Source organism: Lycorma delicatula, chromosome 12 (genome assembly GCF_047948215.1).
Source record: "Lycorma delicatula isolate Av1 chromosome 12, ASM4794821v1, whole genome shotgun sequence".
Lineage (NCBI taxonomy): Eukaryota > Metazoa > Arthropoda > Insecta > Hemiptera > Fulgoridae > Lycorma > Lycorma delicatula.
Genome location: NC_134466.1, coordinates 48,126,718 through 48,147,655, shown reverse-complemented (window position 1 = coordinate 48,147,655; position 20,938 = coordinate 48,126,718). Strand labels below are relative to the sequence as shown.

Genomic DNA, 20,938 nt, shown 5'->3' with positions numbered 1-20,938 from the left:
GCGCCCCGACACAGCCCTAGCCGATTTTTTTTTTAAGCGAGTTATAAATATTTCAAAATCATCGGCAAAGATACAATCCTTGATTTGATGAAAATTTTTTAATGATGGAACATATTTCAAAAATGAAATTTAAATTTAAATTGAAATATTAAAAAAAATAAAATAAAATAAAAATTACATTTCAAAATAGACAGAATTTTTCCTACTGTACCATCACAATTATTTATACTGAATACAGAGAAATATATTAATGTAGCAAGCATGTTATATAATTATTTTAATGTCGGCAAAAGGAAATGAATCTTAAATTGTTGATGTAAGCATTAGATAAATAAATATTGAACACATCATTATTAAAAAACAAAACTTTTTATAATTCAGAAAATAATTAATATAATCATTTTTTACGCGCGAATTGTTTGTTTTAAAATTTTAATAAAGAAGTAAATTTGCTGTGAAAAGTTATTGATTAAAGAGTTCAGAAGCGAAACATAGAATAACCCAATTCGTTAGTTGATTTTAGGTTATTTGCCATGTTATTTTACGATGAAATCACCACTAATAAAATTGGTATATTATTAAATCTGTGCTGAAATAATCGTAAAATTATTTATTTTTTCACATATTTACTGAATAATTCATAAAAAAATGTAATTTATTTAGTAAATCTATTTGTTATTTTTTCTTTATTTTTTTAAATCTGTATGAATCATTAAAGTTTTTGTAATAAAATTGTCCTTGTGAATAATTGATTAAATGAAATAAGAATTATTAAATACCGTCTACGTTAATACAGTTTATTATTTTATATTATTTATTTAATTCACTTAGCTCATTAAAATGATCCATGAAATGTATTATTATTTATTTATTTTTCAACAAAATCGTCAACCGTTTGATATGGTAAAAAAATGAACTTATACGTAAAAAAAACCCGAACAGCGACACTGGACTTGAATGAAAATGAAAGTAATATACTTCCAATTCATTCATGTCATTACGCTTTAGTATATGTATACGTATAGTACAATATGTATAGTAAATACGGGTTTTACATTTCATAACCGGCGCCGGGTAATATTTTTCTACATAATTTCATTTCGTTATGTTGGATGCACTGTAAACTTCCATTCAACTAAGCAGTAACCAGTAATCATGGCGGACGGTGCACGTCGTGTACGTGTTGAGGAACGGTTAAAAATTAAAATTGGTGAGTTTACATTGTGAAAACTATTAATGAAGTGTTTTAGATTGTGTATTTAGTTGTTATTAATTGATTGCATATTTTTTTTCGTTATTAAATATGTTTAAATTTATTTTTTATTGTATTTACTTGTCACCTGCCTTTGTTGTGTAGGCTTATTAACTAATAAACCACTGGTATATCTTAGTAAATATTCTTTTTTTTATTAAAGTTTTATTTTCATATTAATATTTTACTCGTATTTAATTAATTTATATTATATAGTTAAAAAAAAAAATGTTTTAATATATTCGTTTTGGATAATTAATCGAAGTAATACTGTGTTTTTCAGCAAAGGACATCAGTGCGATTATATGTTCGTGAATTAATATTGGCAATTTATATACTAATTTCCTTTTTAACTATTCATTTTTCATTCATCGGCTACTCTTAATGTGTTATTTTTAGCATTGTCGCCTTAATTTTTATTAATGTCGTCATTCATAAAAAAAATTATTCTTTTATATGTAGTTTTAATTTTTCATATTAAAATTTCATATTTGCAAATATTAACTTAATGTAAATTTATTTTGAATTTTATCTGTTAATTAATTTTTACGTTTTTGTTTTTATTAATCTTTTCTACCAGTTGTTGTAAGAACTTTATTTGCAGTTAAATATATTAGATTTTATTTACAAATTATGGGATTACATCTATTGTAATTGCTTCAGTAGTAGCCGACTTTTAGTTGTAATTACCAAAGTTCGATTAGTGAAATTGAGTTACATACAAATGTTTTTTTTAAACATATTAGTAAATTTAAAATGTATTTGTTTTTATCTATTAGAAATATTGAAAATTTTATAATTGTATGCTACTTAAATATCATATTTTGTTAATGTACCAAATATTTTTTAAAAAGCTAATAAATCTCAAAAAATTACATAAACAGCATTAATTATTATTATTAAAAAAAAAAGTTAAAATATAATTTTTTATTAGTTTTGTAATTAGCAGTATTTAAAGTAAAGTGCATTACATTAATTAATTAACAATCGAATATAACTATTACTTTGGCAAAATATTAGTGTGTTGTTGATATATACATAAAAAAAAACAAACCAACTTGGGGTAAAGTTTACACTTCTGTAGATTTTTACCATGTAAGTTAATGTACAAAATAAAGTTTAGTTTTAAAATTTTTTTAATTTTTGGCTGCTAATTGATATTCAGTTTAAATGGTTATTAGGTTTAAGGTCGAGAATATTTTTGAATTATCATTCAGGTATGCCCATTTGGACTGCTACATTTTGTGCTTTTTCACATTAAAATATATTTTAGCCGCTAGTATTTTTAAATTATGATCTTTGGGTATTATATGCTTAGATATGTTTTTTCTTCAGTATATTAAAATTAAATGGTAACAGATAGCTTACTATCCATAAAATTCTATTGAAAGATCATCATTTTTACTCTTATATTTTTCCCATTTATGATAAAATCTTTGCACATAAGAATATTGATGTTTATAATATATTAAAAATTTTCTTCAATGAACCATTAAAGAAATATATACATTTTTAAAATAAAATTATCTCTTGTTGTTTCCTTACAGGAATCATATAAGATTTTTATCATGTGCGATTATTTTTTAAAATGTTATGATTGAAATATTTAAAGAATTATTATTTTACTAATAAATAATACATACAGAACACAGTAGTTTCTCAAATTAATTAATTTTTATTTATAGTTTTTTTTTTTATTTAAAAAATCTGTGTGTATAATCATTAGAGAAATGAATTTAGATAGTTTTTTTCTTTTATGTAAACACATATAAAAAGTTATGTAAAAATTTTTATAAAAAATAAATATTAAAAAAAATAAGTTCTTGTGTATGCGGTTATTACTCATGTGGATTATATGAGGAAAAGAAAGAAATTGAGTTATTATTGTTAATGTTATTGCTAATTATGTGTTAGGTTGTGATTTGATAAATAGTGGTTTATCTAGTCAACATCATCATTCAATTTAGGAGATATTATCATGGTATAATGAACGCAATGTAATTATTTTTGATTAGATGTGTGCATTTTATTTTTGTTAAATTTTAGGCCTATATGATTTTTTAAATTTATGTAAACTTCTACTTTTGTAAGTTTTATATCATTTATATCTACAGATCAAATTTTGGTGTGTTGTATTCAGATGTCCGAAAGTCAAAATAAGCGTTTCTTTTTTATTTTTAACATTATGTCAATAATATTATATAACACTTCCAAAGTAATTTATTTTAATGTGGAATATTCTGTTTCAAAATAATGCAATTTATTGTAATAAAAGTGGCAATTTTTAAAACAAATTTGGAAATGATGAGTCTTGTGTACAGGAAATGAAAAATAATTTTAAATAAAGTTGATTACTGTTTACGTAACATTTATTTACATCCAAAAAACAAAACTAGATATTTAAAAGAATATATTTTGACCCATATAAAAAAAATAAATAGGCCTATTTTTAATTAACTATTACTTAGAAATCTATTAAATAAAAATATTCAGTACTTTTTTTTGGTTAATTAATTTAAAAAATATTGTTTTAATATTAATAACTTTTATTAAAATAAATGGCTAATTTAGGTACTTGGTAATAGCAAATTTATGTATACTATAAGTAAAAAGTTTTCAGTTTTAGGCTTTTTCATATTTTGTTAAAATGTCTAGTTCTATTAAAGAATAAATCGTATTTTATTATTATTATTTTTATATTTTAATGAATGTCTTATTTAGGAAATCTCTTTTCTTATCAACTAGTTATTACAATGATTTTTCATCTTAATGGAGTATAAGTTATCTACTTGATAGATTATTATGGTTATTTATTCATAACCTTACCAGTAACTTACAGTCATAGTATGCATATATTACTTAAAGCACGGTTGTTATTACTTTGTTGCTTATTATAATTTGTACAATTTTGTTAATTATTAAAATTTACACATTTATTTATAGTAAAACTGACGTATCCTGAGGAGTAGTTATAATGAAAAAACATTATTATGAAGTAGGCTATAATAAACAATTTTAACAAACTTATTTATACTATATATATATATTTGTGTGGGTAAAAAATATTCATTTGATTGTAAAAATGCTTAGAAAATTATTTTTTTTTTTTGGAAAAAATCCTTTAAAACAATATTTGTAAACGTTTAAACAAAAAAATTCTTTGATTGAATAGTAGGCTACTTTTAAGTCAGTTATTTGAGTGGGTTAATGTTGTTCGCCATTCCTTGCTGTCCTGTGCTAATCAGAATAATTATTTAATCTTATATCCTCAGTATATAACTTATATATTGCAGTTTTTGTTTTCTACACTTTTCACACTTAACATATCCCTTTGCTTGATCGTATTAATCTGTGTTTAATCACTGTCTTAGATCATATTCTTTATGATTTTCAGTACAAAATTATGATATATTGTGTTTTCCTAAAATTTAATTTTATATTATTCAACTTTCTTTCAATTTCATAATCCTTGTCTATTCCTATTTATTCTTAAACTGCTTTCTTAACAATAAATCCATACTATTCAGAATTACTTGTAAAAATTATAATACTATTCAGAATACTATAATACTAATAATAACTATAATAATAATAATACTTTTTTTGTGTTTACTAAATGATCAGTTAAAAACATTTTTATCTTCTTTTCTTTGATAGTTACACAAATTTAGTCATAGTTATTTCAAATTTAACTTCTTAGTTCCTAAAATTATTTTCTGTATACAAATAAAAAGATAGACGGATCCTTTGTTTCAATAGCTTTTGAATTAAATCTCACCTGCCTTCATTTTATACTCCTATTAATGGTATTTGATTCTTGTATATGGATTTATATGAGTTTCTCTAATAGACTTCTTATATTTTTCTTAATATTTTAATTTTTTTGTAATTATTTAGAATTTACAGTTAATTCTGTAGTGGGATAATTGTTTTTCCTTAAAAATATTAGTACTTTCATAAGTTATATGAGTAATTGAATTTTTTTATGATATTTATTTTGGTCATTTGTTAGTTACAGCAACTGAAACTTGGATGCTTAAGCAAGAACATAATTTTTTGCCGTTAAAATTGCACTAAATATAAACCAAAATTGTATATTGTTTTTATATTTTATTTCTTTCTATAATCTGTTAATGTTCTAGGTATGTTCCATTCTTGAGCCCAAAAAGTTACCACTAGTTTATTTTATATCTATTAAAAAAATGGAGTAGTACAATTTATTTATTGTGAATAAAAATAAACTTTTTTTTTAATTTATGTGTACAATAAAGAATTCTATGTTGTTGAAAGAATGACTGTTTACGAAGTAGATGGTATATCTAAAATTTTCTTTTTTTTTGACTTTATGATGTTACCATATAACCTTGAAGCTTGTGCGTTGTACATGGAATTGGAATTTTGTAACGTATGAAAAATGCCATGCCTAACCGGGATTTGAACCTGGGATTTCCAGATGAAAGACCAAGATGCTACCCAAATAGTGATACAACAGTAGTAAATAACTGACTTAACTGCACTTGATGAGTTAATTGTAAATTATTATTTAAAATTTAAAATTAAGTCAAATTTATTGTATTTCACTTATCTTTAGGAGTAATTATGTATTTTTATTGTAACATATTACCTGTTCTATTAATATGATGCATTCTTGAGTGTAAACATGGTCTATTTGAATTTTTTAAAAAAAGATCTCAATTCTTCTGAAATAATGACTTAACACAAATATTGGAAAAGTAAATATAAATGTGGGTACAGACCGGTCGGTCAAATGACTTCCAGTGTTGGATGTTCAATTATTCGAAGAGTAATGCAGAGGATAAATGAGCATGAATTGATAAATATTGAACATTTTACCAATTGTTAATGTTTCTGACATAAATAAAGAAGACTTTCAAATGTTTAACCTGGATTAATCAGTATTCCTCCACACTATGCATGCAATGTTTATTCTTCTCCAATCAACCAATTGTGTGATATACAACCCAATTTGGATATACAGGAGGTATAAGAAATGCTTCAGATATCCCTGGAATTATTCCAGATTAGTAAACCAACAATTTTTTACCCAGATTTATTGAAAACCCATAAACATCAACAAAAAGGTTTCGATTAGGCTAGAAGTACCCAGAAAAACAAGTTTTTACAAAATATTCTAAAAGAACTGGAATTTTAAATGTAGGCAAGATTACATCACGCACTTTGCGAAGCTGATCTCGATGGAAGGTGAAGTTTTGTTTGTAGTAAAGCATATCCTCAGTTTTCTATTTTAGTGATACTGTCCGATGAAATGTGCTTCTAATTGAATGGTCTAATAAACCATCATAATTATGTGTTTGCCTGATGAAAATCCTTACATAATTATGGAGCAGGAACCTAATGTTTCCTGAAGTTCATAGAAATGGTAGAATAGGGACCGTGTTTCTTAAATGTTTTTTCCATCTAAAAATAACACTGATAGACAAAAAAAGATTTTTTTAATATTTCTCTAAGTGTGGTGCCATTTCTTGAATTGTTTTTTTGCGTACATTACAGATCTGTAAATACAATTTTTCTGTCACTCTTAGTTTTAAATAAATTATGCTTAAAAAAAATTGAGGGAAAATATGGTTAAAATCTGTGAAAGTTTTTAGTTTTGCATGGCCATACCTGTGTTAAAATGATTTCGCTCATGCTTTTTTTTTATAAATAGCCTCAAGCACATCCTGAATTAGTGTCCAACAGTAATCGGCTAGCATGTTAGTATCCCATTTCCCTTTATAGTGACTTGACATCACCTAAATGTCTTGGTGGAAACATTCACCACGTTCTTCACTGGATAACCTCATCTCTGAGGTTATCCAGGAAAAAATTGAGATGTGAGTGGGAGGAAATGTATTTTCAAAGACATATTACATCCCATAGCTCTGTATGAAGTTGATTAACAATATCGTGGTAATCATTGGAATTTTTTTTGCCGAGAAAATTTTTGCAAACGTCTTTAAATAAAGCCCAAGCTGCACTTTCTACATTATTTAACATCGAGTTAAATACATCATCTTTGACCAATTCTCTTATTTGAGGACCAACAAATATTCTTTCTTTAATTTTTCCTTCACTTACATTCAGAAATTTCTTACTGATGTACAAAAATCCGGGACTATCCTTCATTGCTTTTACAAAATTTTCATTAGTCCTAGCTTGATATTGAGATGGGGTAAAAATATTTTTTTGGGTTCAACTAAGGGCTCACGAATAATATTTTTCTCATTTGGAGTTAAGTTGTCTTATTTCTTCCACTCTTTGGTAACATAATGTTTACCTGAGCTCGGCTGCCCCATTCGCAAAGAAAACACATGTCCTTAGTATAGCCTAACTGCATGCCTAACAAAATAACTATAACTTTCAAATCAGCACATATGTTCCAGCTATGTTTTTTATGATTTATTTTTTTAAGAATGTCTCATTACATATGTTTTCTTTCAGATTAATACCATAAGCGATTGGTGTTGAAAGATATTTTTACCCTTGTGTAGTAGAACCACTTTTAAACTATACTTGGATGAATCTATGAAAAGGCACCAGTTCTGAGGTTTATGAACTTGTCCGAAGAGCAATATAAGCTCATCAATATTTGTGCAATAAACCAAATTATTTTCATCAATAAAGTTCTTTTTATCAGCTTCGAAAGCTCAAAATTTTTGTATTTTCTTGAAGTAAATTTGAACCTTGCAGTCTTGATCCTAACAGTTCAGTTTGACTTTTTGATAAATTTAAATTCCTAACTAAGTTATTTAATTTACCATTAATGTAAGATGTGGCTTATTAGAAGATAATTCAAAATCAAAATCATTGTTGGCTTCTTCAGTACTGCCTGATTCTTCATCGCTGTTTTAGAAACATACATTCACAGGTGGGTCAGGAACTGGAATAATTTCATTGTGAGGTACAAACCTGATTGCAGATTGCAATGAAGAATATTTTACAGTATGTTTAGATTTTTTAGAAATTCCAGACACACTTGTTAAATAAAAGTAACAATTGATTACCTGTGGTAATCAATTGTGAAAGGTACACGATATGTCATGTACCTCAGAAATCCTCTTAAATATACAGAACAATTAGTATGTACTGTATTAGGAGCCCAATTCTTATCCTGATCTCCAGTTTTACACTGAAAGTACAAATGATATTCTTGTTTAATTAAAATTGTAATGTTTTTTTCTATTTGATTTTACGGTAAACTCACCGCATACATAACAAAAGGCATCCACATCATTTACACAATTTCAAGGCATTATGACACTGCAGTGTTATAAAATTACAGTAATAAGACTGAACAAAATTAATTCATTGCTGAATCCAGTGCTTAATACAAACAACACAGCTGTGTTTTCAGCTACATGTTTTGACCTGCTCATACATGATTAATCTTGCCCATGAATACACGCTCTTCGGTGTTAGATATGATGTCATAATATGTGACTTTGATATGATTTAATTCTTTGTTTAGTATTGTTTATTTATAGCTTACAAATTATGTTAACAAAGTTAAACAATAAAAAATGAGCTTACAAAATACAATATAGGACCTTAAAATGCTAACAATATGTTGAAAATGAAAAAAAATTATTTAATTAACATTTAAACATTTTTCAAAAATGATGGGTGATAGAAAGATTCTGAGTTCATATTCATTTTTAGTATTAAACAACAGATTAAAATGATGTGTTGCATGTTAGGAAATAAAAATTATGTTTATCAGTGTAATTGATGATGTATAACTTGAGATATTATGAACTATATTTAATATGGGTTGCTCCCCAATATTTGCAGCAATATAGGGCATCTCCTTAAGTTAGAATCTACCTCGATCAAAATGTTCTAAATGGACAGGTCATCATATAACAATCGAAAGGTGTCCATGTATTTTGACATTTTTCATTCCAAGGAATTGTCAGTGATGCAGTATTTTCTTCAAATCCATGTGGTTTGAGCCACCTGAAGTTGTTGATTGAAAGCTTGGTTAATTTTACAAATCGGGATACATCTTTAATAGAAAAAAATTTGTAATTTACTTGTATAATGCTGTTGTGAATGTTTATGAGGAGGGCAATACCGAACATTTCATCCAGTGTGTACTAATAAAAACTATTTTTGTTTTAATTGTTGTTTTCTTATTACTAATTGTAGAAATTAACTTGTAGCTTACCCTCTGTATGTATATATTTTTTATCTTTAAATAAAATGAATAATTAATGTTCCCATTTGTTTTTTTAAGCAAACAATTTATTTTCTAATTTATTGGAATTTTTTTTAAATCAATATTTTTTTTCTATGTAATCATAATAATTTTGTTAAAATATCTTAATTTTTTGTTTTAGGAGAAAATATTTTTTTTAATAATAATTTACAAATTCTAAAATTGGATTTAAAATTTTTTCTGGAAGGGTGTTTAGAAAATATGTTTTATCACAATGAAGGAGTAGGAGTAGACATAGATCTGGTAAAAATTTCATTATTCATTTTATGAATGGTCTCCAAACATTATATGAGGAAAAAATTTGCTTTGTTGCTTTTTCAATAATTATATATCTTTTTTGAAGTTAATTTAATAAAATTAATGTTCATAAAAAAAATTAAAGCAGGATGTTTTATTTATTTCCAGGAACTTGTAAAGATTCACTTATCAGTAAAATAAAAAATTAAAAATCATCATATAATAAAATTAAAATGAATACATGTCATGATTCATATTCTTGGTTTTACCAGATCGCATTTTTATAAAAAAAAAAAAATGTGATCGCAGCCATGTGGCATAGTAATACATAAGTTTGTGATGCCTTAATAATTTATAATTAATTTATGTTAATGTCAACAACACGATCAGTAGAATATTATTAAACAATGTTGCATACCTATGAAATTAATGTGTTGTATTTACTGCTATTTTTATTATAGTAATTTAATAAATTTTCATAACATTAATTTTGATGAATCAATAAAATATACATTCATTAGTTGAAAAATTAAATTCACTGTTGCTCTAGAGAGGTTTCATAAGTATTTAAAGAATGATTTATGCTACGTTGTTGATTATTTGGTGTAGTTTTATATGCAAAGGTCACATTCCTTTTAAATTCCCCTTTAAACATTATTCTCTAGTTTTTCTGTTCCATCATTTAAAATTATGATTCCAAATTTTGGAAACAGTCCTAAGTTGTAACTGACTGTGTGTAACCATCATTGTGAAAAAGTATAATTGTTTGGAAATGCTACATTTATTTATTTTGTGTTGTTTGTAAATGTTTTGTTTGTTTATCATAATTTTACTTGGTATGATGGTATACAAGTTTTTTTTGTTCCTTAGTACTTTTACAGTCACTTTCTATATGTTCAGAATTGCTTTTTTGCCCAGAAAGCTGAGCTTTTTTCTGAATATATTCTGAAAATTTTATAAAGTTTCATTGATTGTCATTTATTTTAAGTACTTTTATGGTAGGTTGTATGTTTCATTACCAGTTACAAAACAAGCTTATAACAGTTAAATTAATTTTTGAAGCTTATCACACTAGGACTTGAACCGGGAACCTCCAGATAAAAGGGAGATACATTATGACTCCGCCATGGAGATTGGCATGAAATTCATTTTCTTCTTGCTTATAAGAGTTGAAAAATATTGCAATTGTTTTGTTTTGCTTCCTATTGTTTTCTTTGTTTGGTTTTCTAACTGATTTCTTATACCCAGGAGTGTCTGTCTATTACTTATAGGACATATCTGGAACACAGTTGAAATGAGTTATTTAATGCATCAACAGTAACTTTATTTCAATGTCTGTATTTATTTCTTAAATTATTTGGTCATTAAAAAAAATATAGGTACTTACGTATTAACACTACCGCAGTTACAGCTTTATTTAAAAACAAAGTAGTCAATCGGATTTTGGTGGAAAATGAACAGTTTCTTTATTAATTTTAATAATTGGTTATTTATATTTATTTATTTTATAAATATAATTTAACCAAACTTAACCTACGCTCATTTCGCTCGCTAACCTTGACTGATTAAGACCGTAATTGTTTGAGTATTTATTTAATAAATTCAGTAATTATTGCAATTATTTATTATTTAAATAATCAAAACACTTCTGTTATAATTAGTCAAGGTTAGGGAGTGTAGGTTAAGTTTGGTTAAATTATATTTATAAAATAAATATTTAAATAACCATTTATTAAAATTAATAAAGAGACTGTTTTGAATCTATGTTAAACTCTATATCGGCCCATTTTCCACCGAAATCCGATTGATTACTTTGTTTTTAAATAAAGCTGTAGCTGCGGTGGCGTTAATACTTAAATACCAAAAAATATATATTTATATATTATTTATTTATTATTTTAATTTAAAACCTAAGTAATTAATCTTTTTTTTACAGAATTGTTTTTGGTTATACGGACAGAAATTAGATTTCAAATTATATCTTGTAGAAGAAATAATCGTAGATTTATAAAACTGGTGCATTTTGTTTTTCTCAGTTACTAAGCCTTGTTATAATAAATTTTTCATTTTTTTTTTAGGGGAAGCAAAAAATCTGCCTAATAGAAATCATGGGTCGGTAACACAGCGTGATGTTTATTGCACATTATCTTTAGATCAAGAAGAAATTTTTAGAACTTCCACTATCGAACGAACGTTAAAGTAAGTTTTTTTTTAAGTTATAAGTTTTAATATTTAAAAATATATATATTGTATTCTACAAAAGTGTTAATAACAGTTAAACGATAAAGAATTATGATAAATAATTTGAAATGGTTGTTAACTTTTATTAAGATTATGTTGCATTTCATTCAAAATAATCGGTAAAAAGTAATTATAAATTATTTACGCAAGGTAGGTTCAATAAATTCCTGGAATTAGTTTATTTTGAAAAACCTGCATACATGAAAACATTTTATAGTACGTTATCTTCAAAGTAGTTTACTTTAGGAGGTATACACTTTTACCAGGGTTTGTAAACTTGTTGGAAACATTCCTGGAACCTGTTTTGAGCTATCTTCTTTTGCATCTTTGTCTCATTGCCACCGTTCTATTGCCTTTCCCCCTTGAGAGTGGATTTCAAATAGTGAAACAATTAAAAATCATTTTTATTACCCATTTTTTCAGGATTTTTCCTTCTTACTGCAACTTGTACATGAAAAATATCAATTTACATTCTCTTATTCATTGTCTGCCCATCAGAAATAAATTTATAGTGAACAGGACCCTGAAAATAAAAAAATAAAAATCTTCTGATGTATGTTTTGTCTTCGCTACCATCCAAACAAAATTTCTGTGACTGCAGAAATGATTTCCTCTTTGATGACTGGCATTTTGTCTGTGAATCATATTAAAAACATCATGTCTTATCTCATTTTATGATCTTTCTAAGAAAATTTAGACCTTAATCGGCCATAGTAAAGAGGTGTCATACAACTAAAAGTAATCATAGCCTTAGTGAATCATTTCTCAGTGTACAAGTGTTAGCCACCTTATCTGAACAGTGATTTGATTTAAATATTTCCTACCCAGTTTTTTCCTTAAACATTTAACATGGTTCAATGCACGATTTGGCTGAGGATTTTTGTAGGGTAGTCTACATTTTACTTTTGTTATTTCCTATGTTATGTGATGAAGTTGGCTACTAAAAATAGAAAATGATGCTGTAAAATTGACATCTCATTTTAAGTCACACTACTCTCAGAGTTATTGTCTTGTTCAGAAAAATTGTATCTGAAATGTTATTGAAGTTCAGTAAATACACAACCTTCCATTAAAAAAAAAAAACTGATTAAGTTCATAGGGTTTGAATAAATAATTTATTTATTTAGATGAATAATTTATTTGAATTATAATTTGACCACTATTTTGACCAACTTCCCAATAAAGTAGAAGATTATCTGTAAGAATCATTCAAGTGTAAATTTCAAGAAAAGTAAATAAAGGCAGAAGTAATGATTATAATAACGGAGTGAAAGTTCATTGAAAAAAGAAAAATAAAAGAAGGCAAAAAAGTAATTTTGGTTTTCATAAAGATAGCTTTTTGCTTTTTTAAGGACTTCTTTCAGTGTTATGATTTTTTCTTTTGAGATTTAATAGCTGTCACTTTTAACATATTTAGATGCAGATTGTGCAAGTTAATTGCACTTGTTAGTTGGTAAATTTTACCAACTTGGATTGCAAAAAAATTTCAACATTTTAACTTGTTTATTTCCATAAAAGCAAGAAAGCTGGTGAGGCTCACAAATAAATATATGAGGTTTATGGTGTTGATTGCGTAACAGAACACACGTTCAGAATCTGTTTAAAAAATTGCATTCTGTAAATTTTTCTCTCTAAGATGGCCAACGTTCTGGTCAATTTACTGAAGTTGAGAAGACCAAACCAAAGTCATAATTGGATCGAATCATCATATAACTGTGAGAGATTAAATATATCGCACAAACAATAAAAAATCACATCAATTGACTTGGACTCTTTAAGAAGTTCACTATTTATGTTCCGTATGAATTGAAAGAGGTTTATTTAACACAACGAATCAATATTTGCATGATATGCTTCTCAAATGCAGTGAAGTCGACTCTTTTTGAAACAAATTGTCGGTGATGAAAAATGGATCATCTGTAATAACATTAATCGAAAACAATTATGGTTCAATCATGATCGACCAACACAAGCTAATTGAAAGCTGAATAGTGTCAATAAAATATATGCTGTCAGTTTGGTGGTATTACAAAGATTTTTTGTAATTTGAGCTGTTTCCAAGGAACCAAACAGTCAATTCGGATGTTTAATGTGAACAATTACTGGAACTAGAGGAACGAATCAAAAAAGAACGGCTAGATTTGGCAAATCGCAAAGGAATTGTTTTCCACGAAGACAATGCAAGGCCTCATACATCTTTGGTAATTGTTGGAACTTGGCATGAAAGTGATGTCTCATCCCCATATAGCTCTGATCTTGCACCATCAGATTATTATTTATTTTGAAGTTTGCAAAACTCTTTGATTAGTAAAACTTTCATTAATGATGATGACCTGAAATTACATTTTCTTAAGATTTTTGGTGACAAGGACCAGAAGTTTTATGAGTATGCCATCATAATATGCCAGAAAAATTGTAAAATGTTATGTGACAAAATGGAAAATATATAATTGATTAATGTTCATTCTTTGTATAAAAAGAATTGTTTTATTTCACACTATAAAACCAAAATTACTTTCTTACGAAACCAGTATATATACAGAGCGATTCAGGAGGAAAAGGAAATAATTTGGGAACTGATTCTGTAGCTTGAGATAAGGAAACAATTCATACAAACATATGCCTGAAAACAGTTATTGAGTTACGGCTACTGGAAATTTTTGTCTGGATTTCAGTTTCCCTTACTAAAATGAGGTCATACTAAAATTTTTAAGGCACTTTAAAAGGAGTAAACTTCATGGTTTTGTGTGTTATTGACCTGAAAAATCAAATAAAACAGGCCTCAGAACTCTTATCTCCCATAGTTTTCATGATATTCAACATAAACAAAATCCAGTGACGAAAACACGGTTTTTTATGTTTGAAGTATAATAACTGTGTTAAATGACTAATAAATGAATAATTTTATTATTAAAACATTGTAGGGATTTAATTCTGAGAAAATTCATGTAATAAAGTCTATGAAAAAAAAAACAACTTTTATTATTAAAAACAAAACTTAACAACAAAATATTATGAATTTGTAAAAATTAAAAACAGTTGTTTTTATTACAGTAAATTTAAACCTTTGAAAAATTAAAATACTTTTAAAAAAATAAACTGTAGTTTATACTGTATTAATTTACAATAGATGTTCAAAAATTTCATCATTGACACCGATGCAGTTTTCAACTCATTTTTTTACATTTTCTGTCGCCAACCTAATGATATCTTCAAGTTCCTTGGTGAGGAGAGCAGCTTGGAGAATGCGAGTGATCAGTTCATCACATGTGTCTACTTTTTGCTTGTATACCCTCACATTTCATCCATCCTCATAAACAGTAATCTAAAGGAGTAAGGTCTGATGATCTAATTTACCGATGGTGTACATCAATTTTTTTGTCAGCCATAACTTGAACATATGTTTTTATGAGCTTTTTCCCTTGTATCAAGCTGTAGAATCAATTTCCTTTCTTTTGGAATCACTCTGTGTGTGTGTGTGTGTGTGTGTGTGTGTGTGTGTGTGTGCCTGCATTCATGTACAGAGAGAGTAAGAGAAATGCCTTGTAATTATTTTTATTTGGTGATTTAATAAAATAAACCATTCAAATATAATAAGAGTGATAATACCAACTTAAAAAAGTTCTTAAAACAAGATATAATACTTTTTCAGTTCTTCAAATTTTGAATTACAGAATTTGTCACCAGGTTAATAGCAACTGTAATTTATTTTTGCTACCAAAAAATGGATTTTAAGGATCTATGGAATGTGAGAATGTATATTATTTATTGTTAACTCTAGTATTCTGGCTAGATTTCCTAAACTTTTTTTGTGAAAATACTTAATTTAAAAAATAATCAGTATTATTTCAATTGATGTAGTAAAATAAGGCTTGAACATAAAATAAAAACAAAAACATATGAGTTTGATAACCATCTCCTTTTATGAAGTAGGTTAAAAAATGAATTAGTGATATAATTAACTGATATTGTAGAAGATAATTCTGCATATTTTTTCCTATATACCACATCCTCTAATAAAAAGGAAAAGGAAAACATGTATTTCCTGTATGTAAATTTAGCAAAAGAGAAATTCATGAAAAAGCATGATTTTTTATCATTGCTAATTATTTATTTTACCGAGATATGAGTTGAGATTCCAGCGGTTTTATTTTAATAAATGTTTTTTATTGCAATTAATAATAATAAATAAAATAAAGAAAGCTGATATCTGTGGCAGAGTAGTAGTTTCTCAGCCTTTCATACGGAGGTCCCAGGTTCAAATCTTGAGGTCAGGAATGGCATTTTTCTTACACAACAAAATTCCACTGGGCTAAATGACCAAAGCTGATGAGTTCTGTCATCTCAACAAAAAAAATAAACATTATTTCTTCCTCTTTCTAAAACTTTTATGCAGATTGATATAGATAACGACATTAAAATAAAACGACATTAATAAAAAAAGTTCTTTGTTATTTATTTAAGGTTTTTTACTTCTTGTACGAAGTAAAAGAAGTATTATGATCGTGAAAAATTTCGGTTTTCAGATTTCAACGGAAAATATCTTTTTTGATCATCCCTGATTCCATTTTGACTAGTTTTGGCGTGATGTCTCTATGTGTGTATGTACATATGTCGGATAACTCAAAAACGATTAATAGTAGTAATATGTTGAAATTTTTTATTTAGGACTATTGTAACATCTAGTTGTATACCTCCCTTTTTGATTGAATCAACTGAACCAAAAGTGTCCAAAAAGCCCAAAATCCAAAAAAATTGGATTTTGGACTTTTTCTTAACTGCAGTAATAAGCCCTCATTGAGAGCTTTTTAATGATATATAAGGGGTACTTATTTTTATTGGTTCCAGAGTTATAATCAAGTGAAATTTTAATTAATGAATTATTTGGATGTATGAGAGGAAGGCACATAGGTTCAAATCAGACATCTCCTTTTTTATTTAACTTTTTTTTTAAATTAAATATATTGATTTATTAATAATTTATTATTAACCCACGAAAGTAAAAATAAATTTACAATAAATAATTATTCAATAATAACAAAAAAAATCAAAAGTTATTAGTGAAATAAAATTTTATGTACTTTTAAAAAATGTGTATATGTAATTTAATAGACATTATTACATATGTGTATATGTAGTAGATTTGATGAAACATCTGATTATTTAATATTAATTGAAAATTATAATTTAGAATCATATTATTTTTGGTTTTCTAGTTTAATTTTATTTAATTATTCTGGAATTTCTGTTTAATTTTACCTACATTAAAGTTAACTACAAAGTGGCTGAAAAATAGACCCTCACAAGAAAAACTTATACAATGAGGCATTCATGCCTGATCTTTAATAAATTACAAAAAATTCTTATCTTTTAGTTCATGTCTCCTCTGATATTGTTGAATAATATTCTCTATAAGTTGGAGTTGATCAACGTTTTGTTTATTGTTTTTTTTTTGTTGCCAATCATTTAATCGCTCTTTGGTTTGATAAATTCTTCTTATCTTAATTCGTGTACACGTTCTCTAGTTTTCAGATTTTCTCTCTCTTTGTATTTATCACCCTCTCTTAATCTTTTTATTCTTTCCTTGGTCTTAACGTTTTCTTCCTCTTTTTATTTATCATCTTTTTAACTGATAATTTATGTACTTTCATTTTTTTTAAAAATGTGTATATGTAATTTAATAGTATAAGGAAGTCATGTGATGTCCACATCAGATTTTTTTACTTATGAATTATATAGTAGGGAGATGGTTTGGTTTGAATTATGGTAAATCTTCAGGGTCTATAAGAAAGCTTCAGTTGAAATTTTGTAATGATTTGTTCCGTAGTTTTCAGTTACTGGGAATAAATAGAAAATAAATTATTTATTTATATAGTAGTGAAATTATAATAAGTTATGACTTGTTAACTAATGAAAACAAAAGCTTTTGCATATAATACTTGGTTTATTTATTGAAATATGATAAGAAAGATATGTATTTTATTATGATTAAACCTGCTTCAAATCATACTGTGCAGATTTCTTAGCTAAGTTTCATAGAAAAGTTAAACAGTTGCATTGTCATAAATCATTTTTCTGTTTAAGGTATTATTTTGATGATAAATTCTGGTTTAAGGTATTTTAAATGTGTTTTCCTGTTAAATTAATTTTATTATTTCATCATTATTAAATTCTTAAACCGTCTGATTGATATTGAAATATTATGGTAGAAACAGAAAATGGATACAGCCATTTGTGTTCTTTCAAAAAAGTATACTTTGCTTTGTAGTTATATGTAGATCTAATCTACATGTTATGTTACAAAATAAAATGGATCATATTTTTAGATATCTTCCATGTAATGATTTAGATTCCAATCGCATAAACGGTTTGCTTTCTCTTGTTTGGAGTAACATCACACAACAATTTAATAATAGTAATCAAGGTTGTAGTTTATTTTTTTTTATTGGTAATATAACAATATTAATTATTTTAGTCTGTTTTATGTTTGTAAATAGATTAAAAATTTGTTTAATGTGTTCGTTTTAAATAAAATGCCTATTCAAAAAAGACCTTCAGTAGTAAAACAAAAAAAATATTTTTTTATAAAGTATGTATTTATTATATTGTAATATAGTATGTTTAATATAAATTTTTTTTCAATCGTTAAAAAACTAGATGTGGCTTGTTTGATCGATTAGAACATTGTACAGTCGAAGGAGTTGATTTTATGTATGTTAGGAGCATTGTGATCTTTGTATAATAATGATTTTTAATGTTTTTAATTCTTTTTCTAAAATTCTTTTTAAGTTTGTTAATATGATATATTTTTAGTTTTTATTATTTTGATATCAAAGTGTGCTGTTAAATCCATTTGTTTTTTTAGATATTTTATAGTAATGAGTTTTCTATTTAGTTTTGAAATGATGTGGGTGAGATGAGAAGTTTGCAGAGTATAGTTCTAAAAGCACATACTGTATGTGAGGTTAGGTGTGTGTGGTTTGAAGTATTATGATCAAGACTGTCTGTCTTTGGTTTTCTTTATATGTTGAAAATGTGTTTTGTCTACTATTTTTTGTTTTTTTTTTATATATAAAGCGAAATTTAGGTGTTTTATTAGTTGACATTCTATTGGGATGTTTGAATTTATTTTGTTTGTAACAAAACAAACCGTACTAAGTGCTTAATAAAATGATAAGTTTTTCAATATTATTAGTAATTTATCATTACACAAATATTTTCATTTGAAGTATAACATTACTTTTTGAGGTTCCCTTTTTCAACACCGAATTTTCAACATACTAAAATAGGCGGACAGATGGGCTAATGAGTTTGGTACTAATAAGTGTGAATCGCATAGATCAATATTTAGAAAATTAAACACATTAACTTATCCTTGTATCTATATTTATAAATGTGCAATCCTTGAAAAAAAGAATAGTCTCACTTCTATAAAAACAGACATCAAAACTATTTTCATATAACTCAACACAACAGTTCGGTTTAGGTTCCTTGAACCAACTAGTTAAATGCTAGGGCACTTCCTTTTTTATCTGTGAAGCAACACGTCTAATTATTCCTGAAATGATCTATATAATTTATTATTATGTACTAATCGGAATAAGAGATCTATTTTTATAGTAGTGAAAATTAACATATTTAATTGTTCGATTGTTTTAATTATGTTTAATTTAATCTATTAAACAAATTTATGTGTAAAATTTAACGTGTGATGTATTTTGTTTATTTATGTTCATAGTTTTTCACATCTTAAGTTATCTTGATATAGTAAGATATTTCTAATAAGAAAAGTGATCTATTTAATTAATTTGATTCAATGTTGATACAAAAGGATGTGACCTTATCTTAATATTTATACCCTATCTTAATATTTCCATTATTAAGTTTGTGAGTTACTGGCTTATTTATGTGCCATATGTTAATAAATAAAGAGTGATTTATGTGGAATGTAAACTCTTATTTACAATAGATTCAGTATAAGAAATCATGTTACAACATAGATTGCCATGAGTGTTATTACATTATTGAGTCTTTATCTGATAGATAAAGATACCAGTTATGAAATACAATAAGATTTAAGATAATGTTGTTTTTTTAACATTGGGAATTGCAACATTATGTTATATCACCGATTTGGTTTGTGTACCGCACTATTGTTCTTATGCAGATTGTAATTATTAATATATAATTTTAGTTTTATAAATTCCTTTTTTGGTTTTGTGAAAATATTTTATTTGTTTTTGTTATAGCCCATTTTTTGGTGAAGAATTCCAGTTTAGTGTACCACGTAGATTTCGTTATTTAAGTGTGTACGTTTATGATCATGATAAAACAGATCGTGTCATCGGTAAAGTTGCAATTAAAAGAGAAGATTTACAATTATATCATAACAAAGATCATTGGTTTCAGATTCGGCCTGTAAATGCTGATACTGAAGTTCAGGTAATTAATGTATAATGTACAGCAATTTATAATTTAATTATAATTCTAAAGAAAAAATTAACGCAACATAACTTTCATTGTTTTGCCCTTAACCCAGATTTTTTTTCAAATATACAGTAGAATTTTTATTAAATGATTTAATTATTAATTATTGATTTTTATTAATGATTTAATTATGTTATATTTAATCTACAGTTGGGAAAATGATCAGAATCTTCAGTTAAAAAATTTAGGTCTAATTGATGACTCCCTTGTTCAAATGATATTTTTATCATAAAAATTATGCTCCATTAAAAAATAGAATTTTATTTAAAAAAAATTGTGTTCCATTCGACTCCTTTAGTTGACAGCTATCTCAAATTACAATTTTAGTAATGGCCACAATTTGAATAACAAATAAAGTAACAGAAATTATAAAGAAAATATTTAAAATATTCCTAAGGGGGTTTCATAGGATCCCTGTTTTAAAAAAATGTTTCATGTTGTTTATATTAATATTAGGTACAGCTAGATGTTCAGTATTGAAA

At 26.1% G+C, this 20,938-nt stretch overlaps 1 protein-coding gene across 1 annotated transcript in view; it reads left to right on the top strand.

The window, feature by feature from the left end:
* Positions 1–1,071: 1,071 nt before the first annotated feature.
* The window catches only part of RasGAP1 (Ras GTPase activating protein 1), a 64,608-nt gene continuing 44,741 nt past the window's right edge, over positions 1,072–20,938 (top strand). Inside the window, exons 1-3 of the mRNA XM_075379584.1 lie at positions 1,072–1,210; positions 11,807–11,927; positions 20,219–20,411. Coding sequence (XP_075235699.1) covers positions 1,156–1,210; positions 11,807–11,927; positions 20,219–20,411 — 369 coding nt within the window. The 5' untranslated portion in view covers positions 1,072–1,155. The remainder of the gene's footprint in view (positions 1,211–11,806; positions 11,928–20,218; positions 20,412–20,938) is intronic.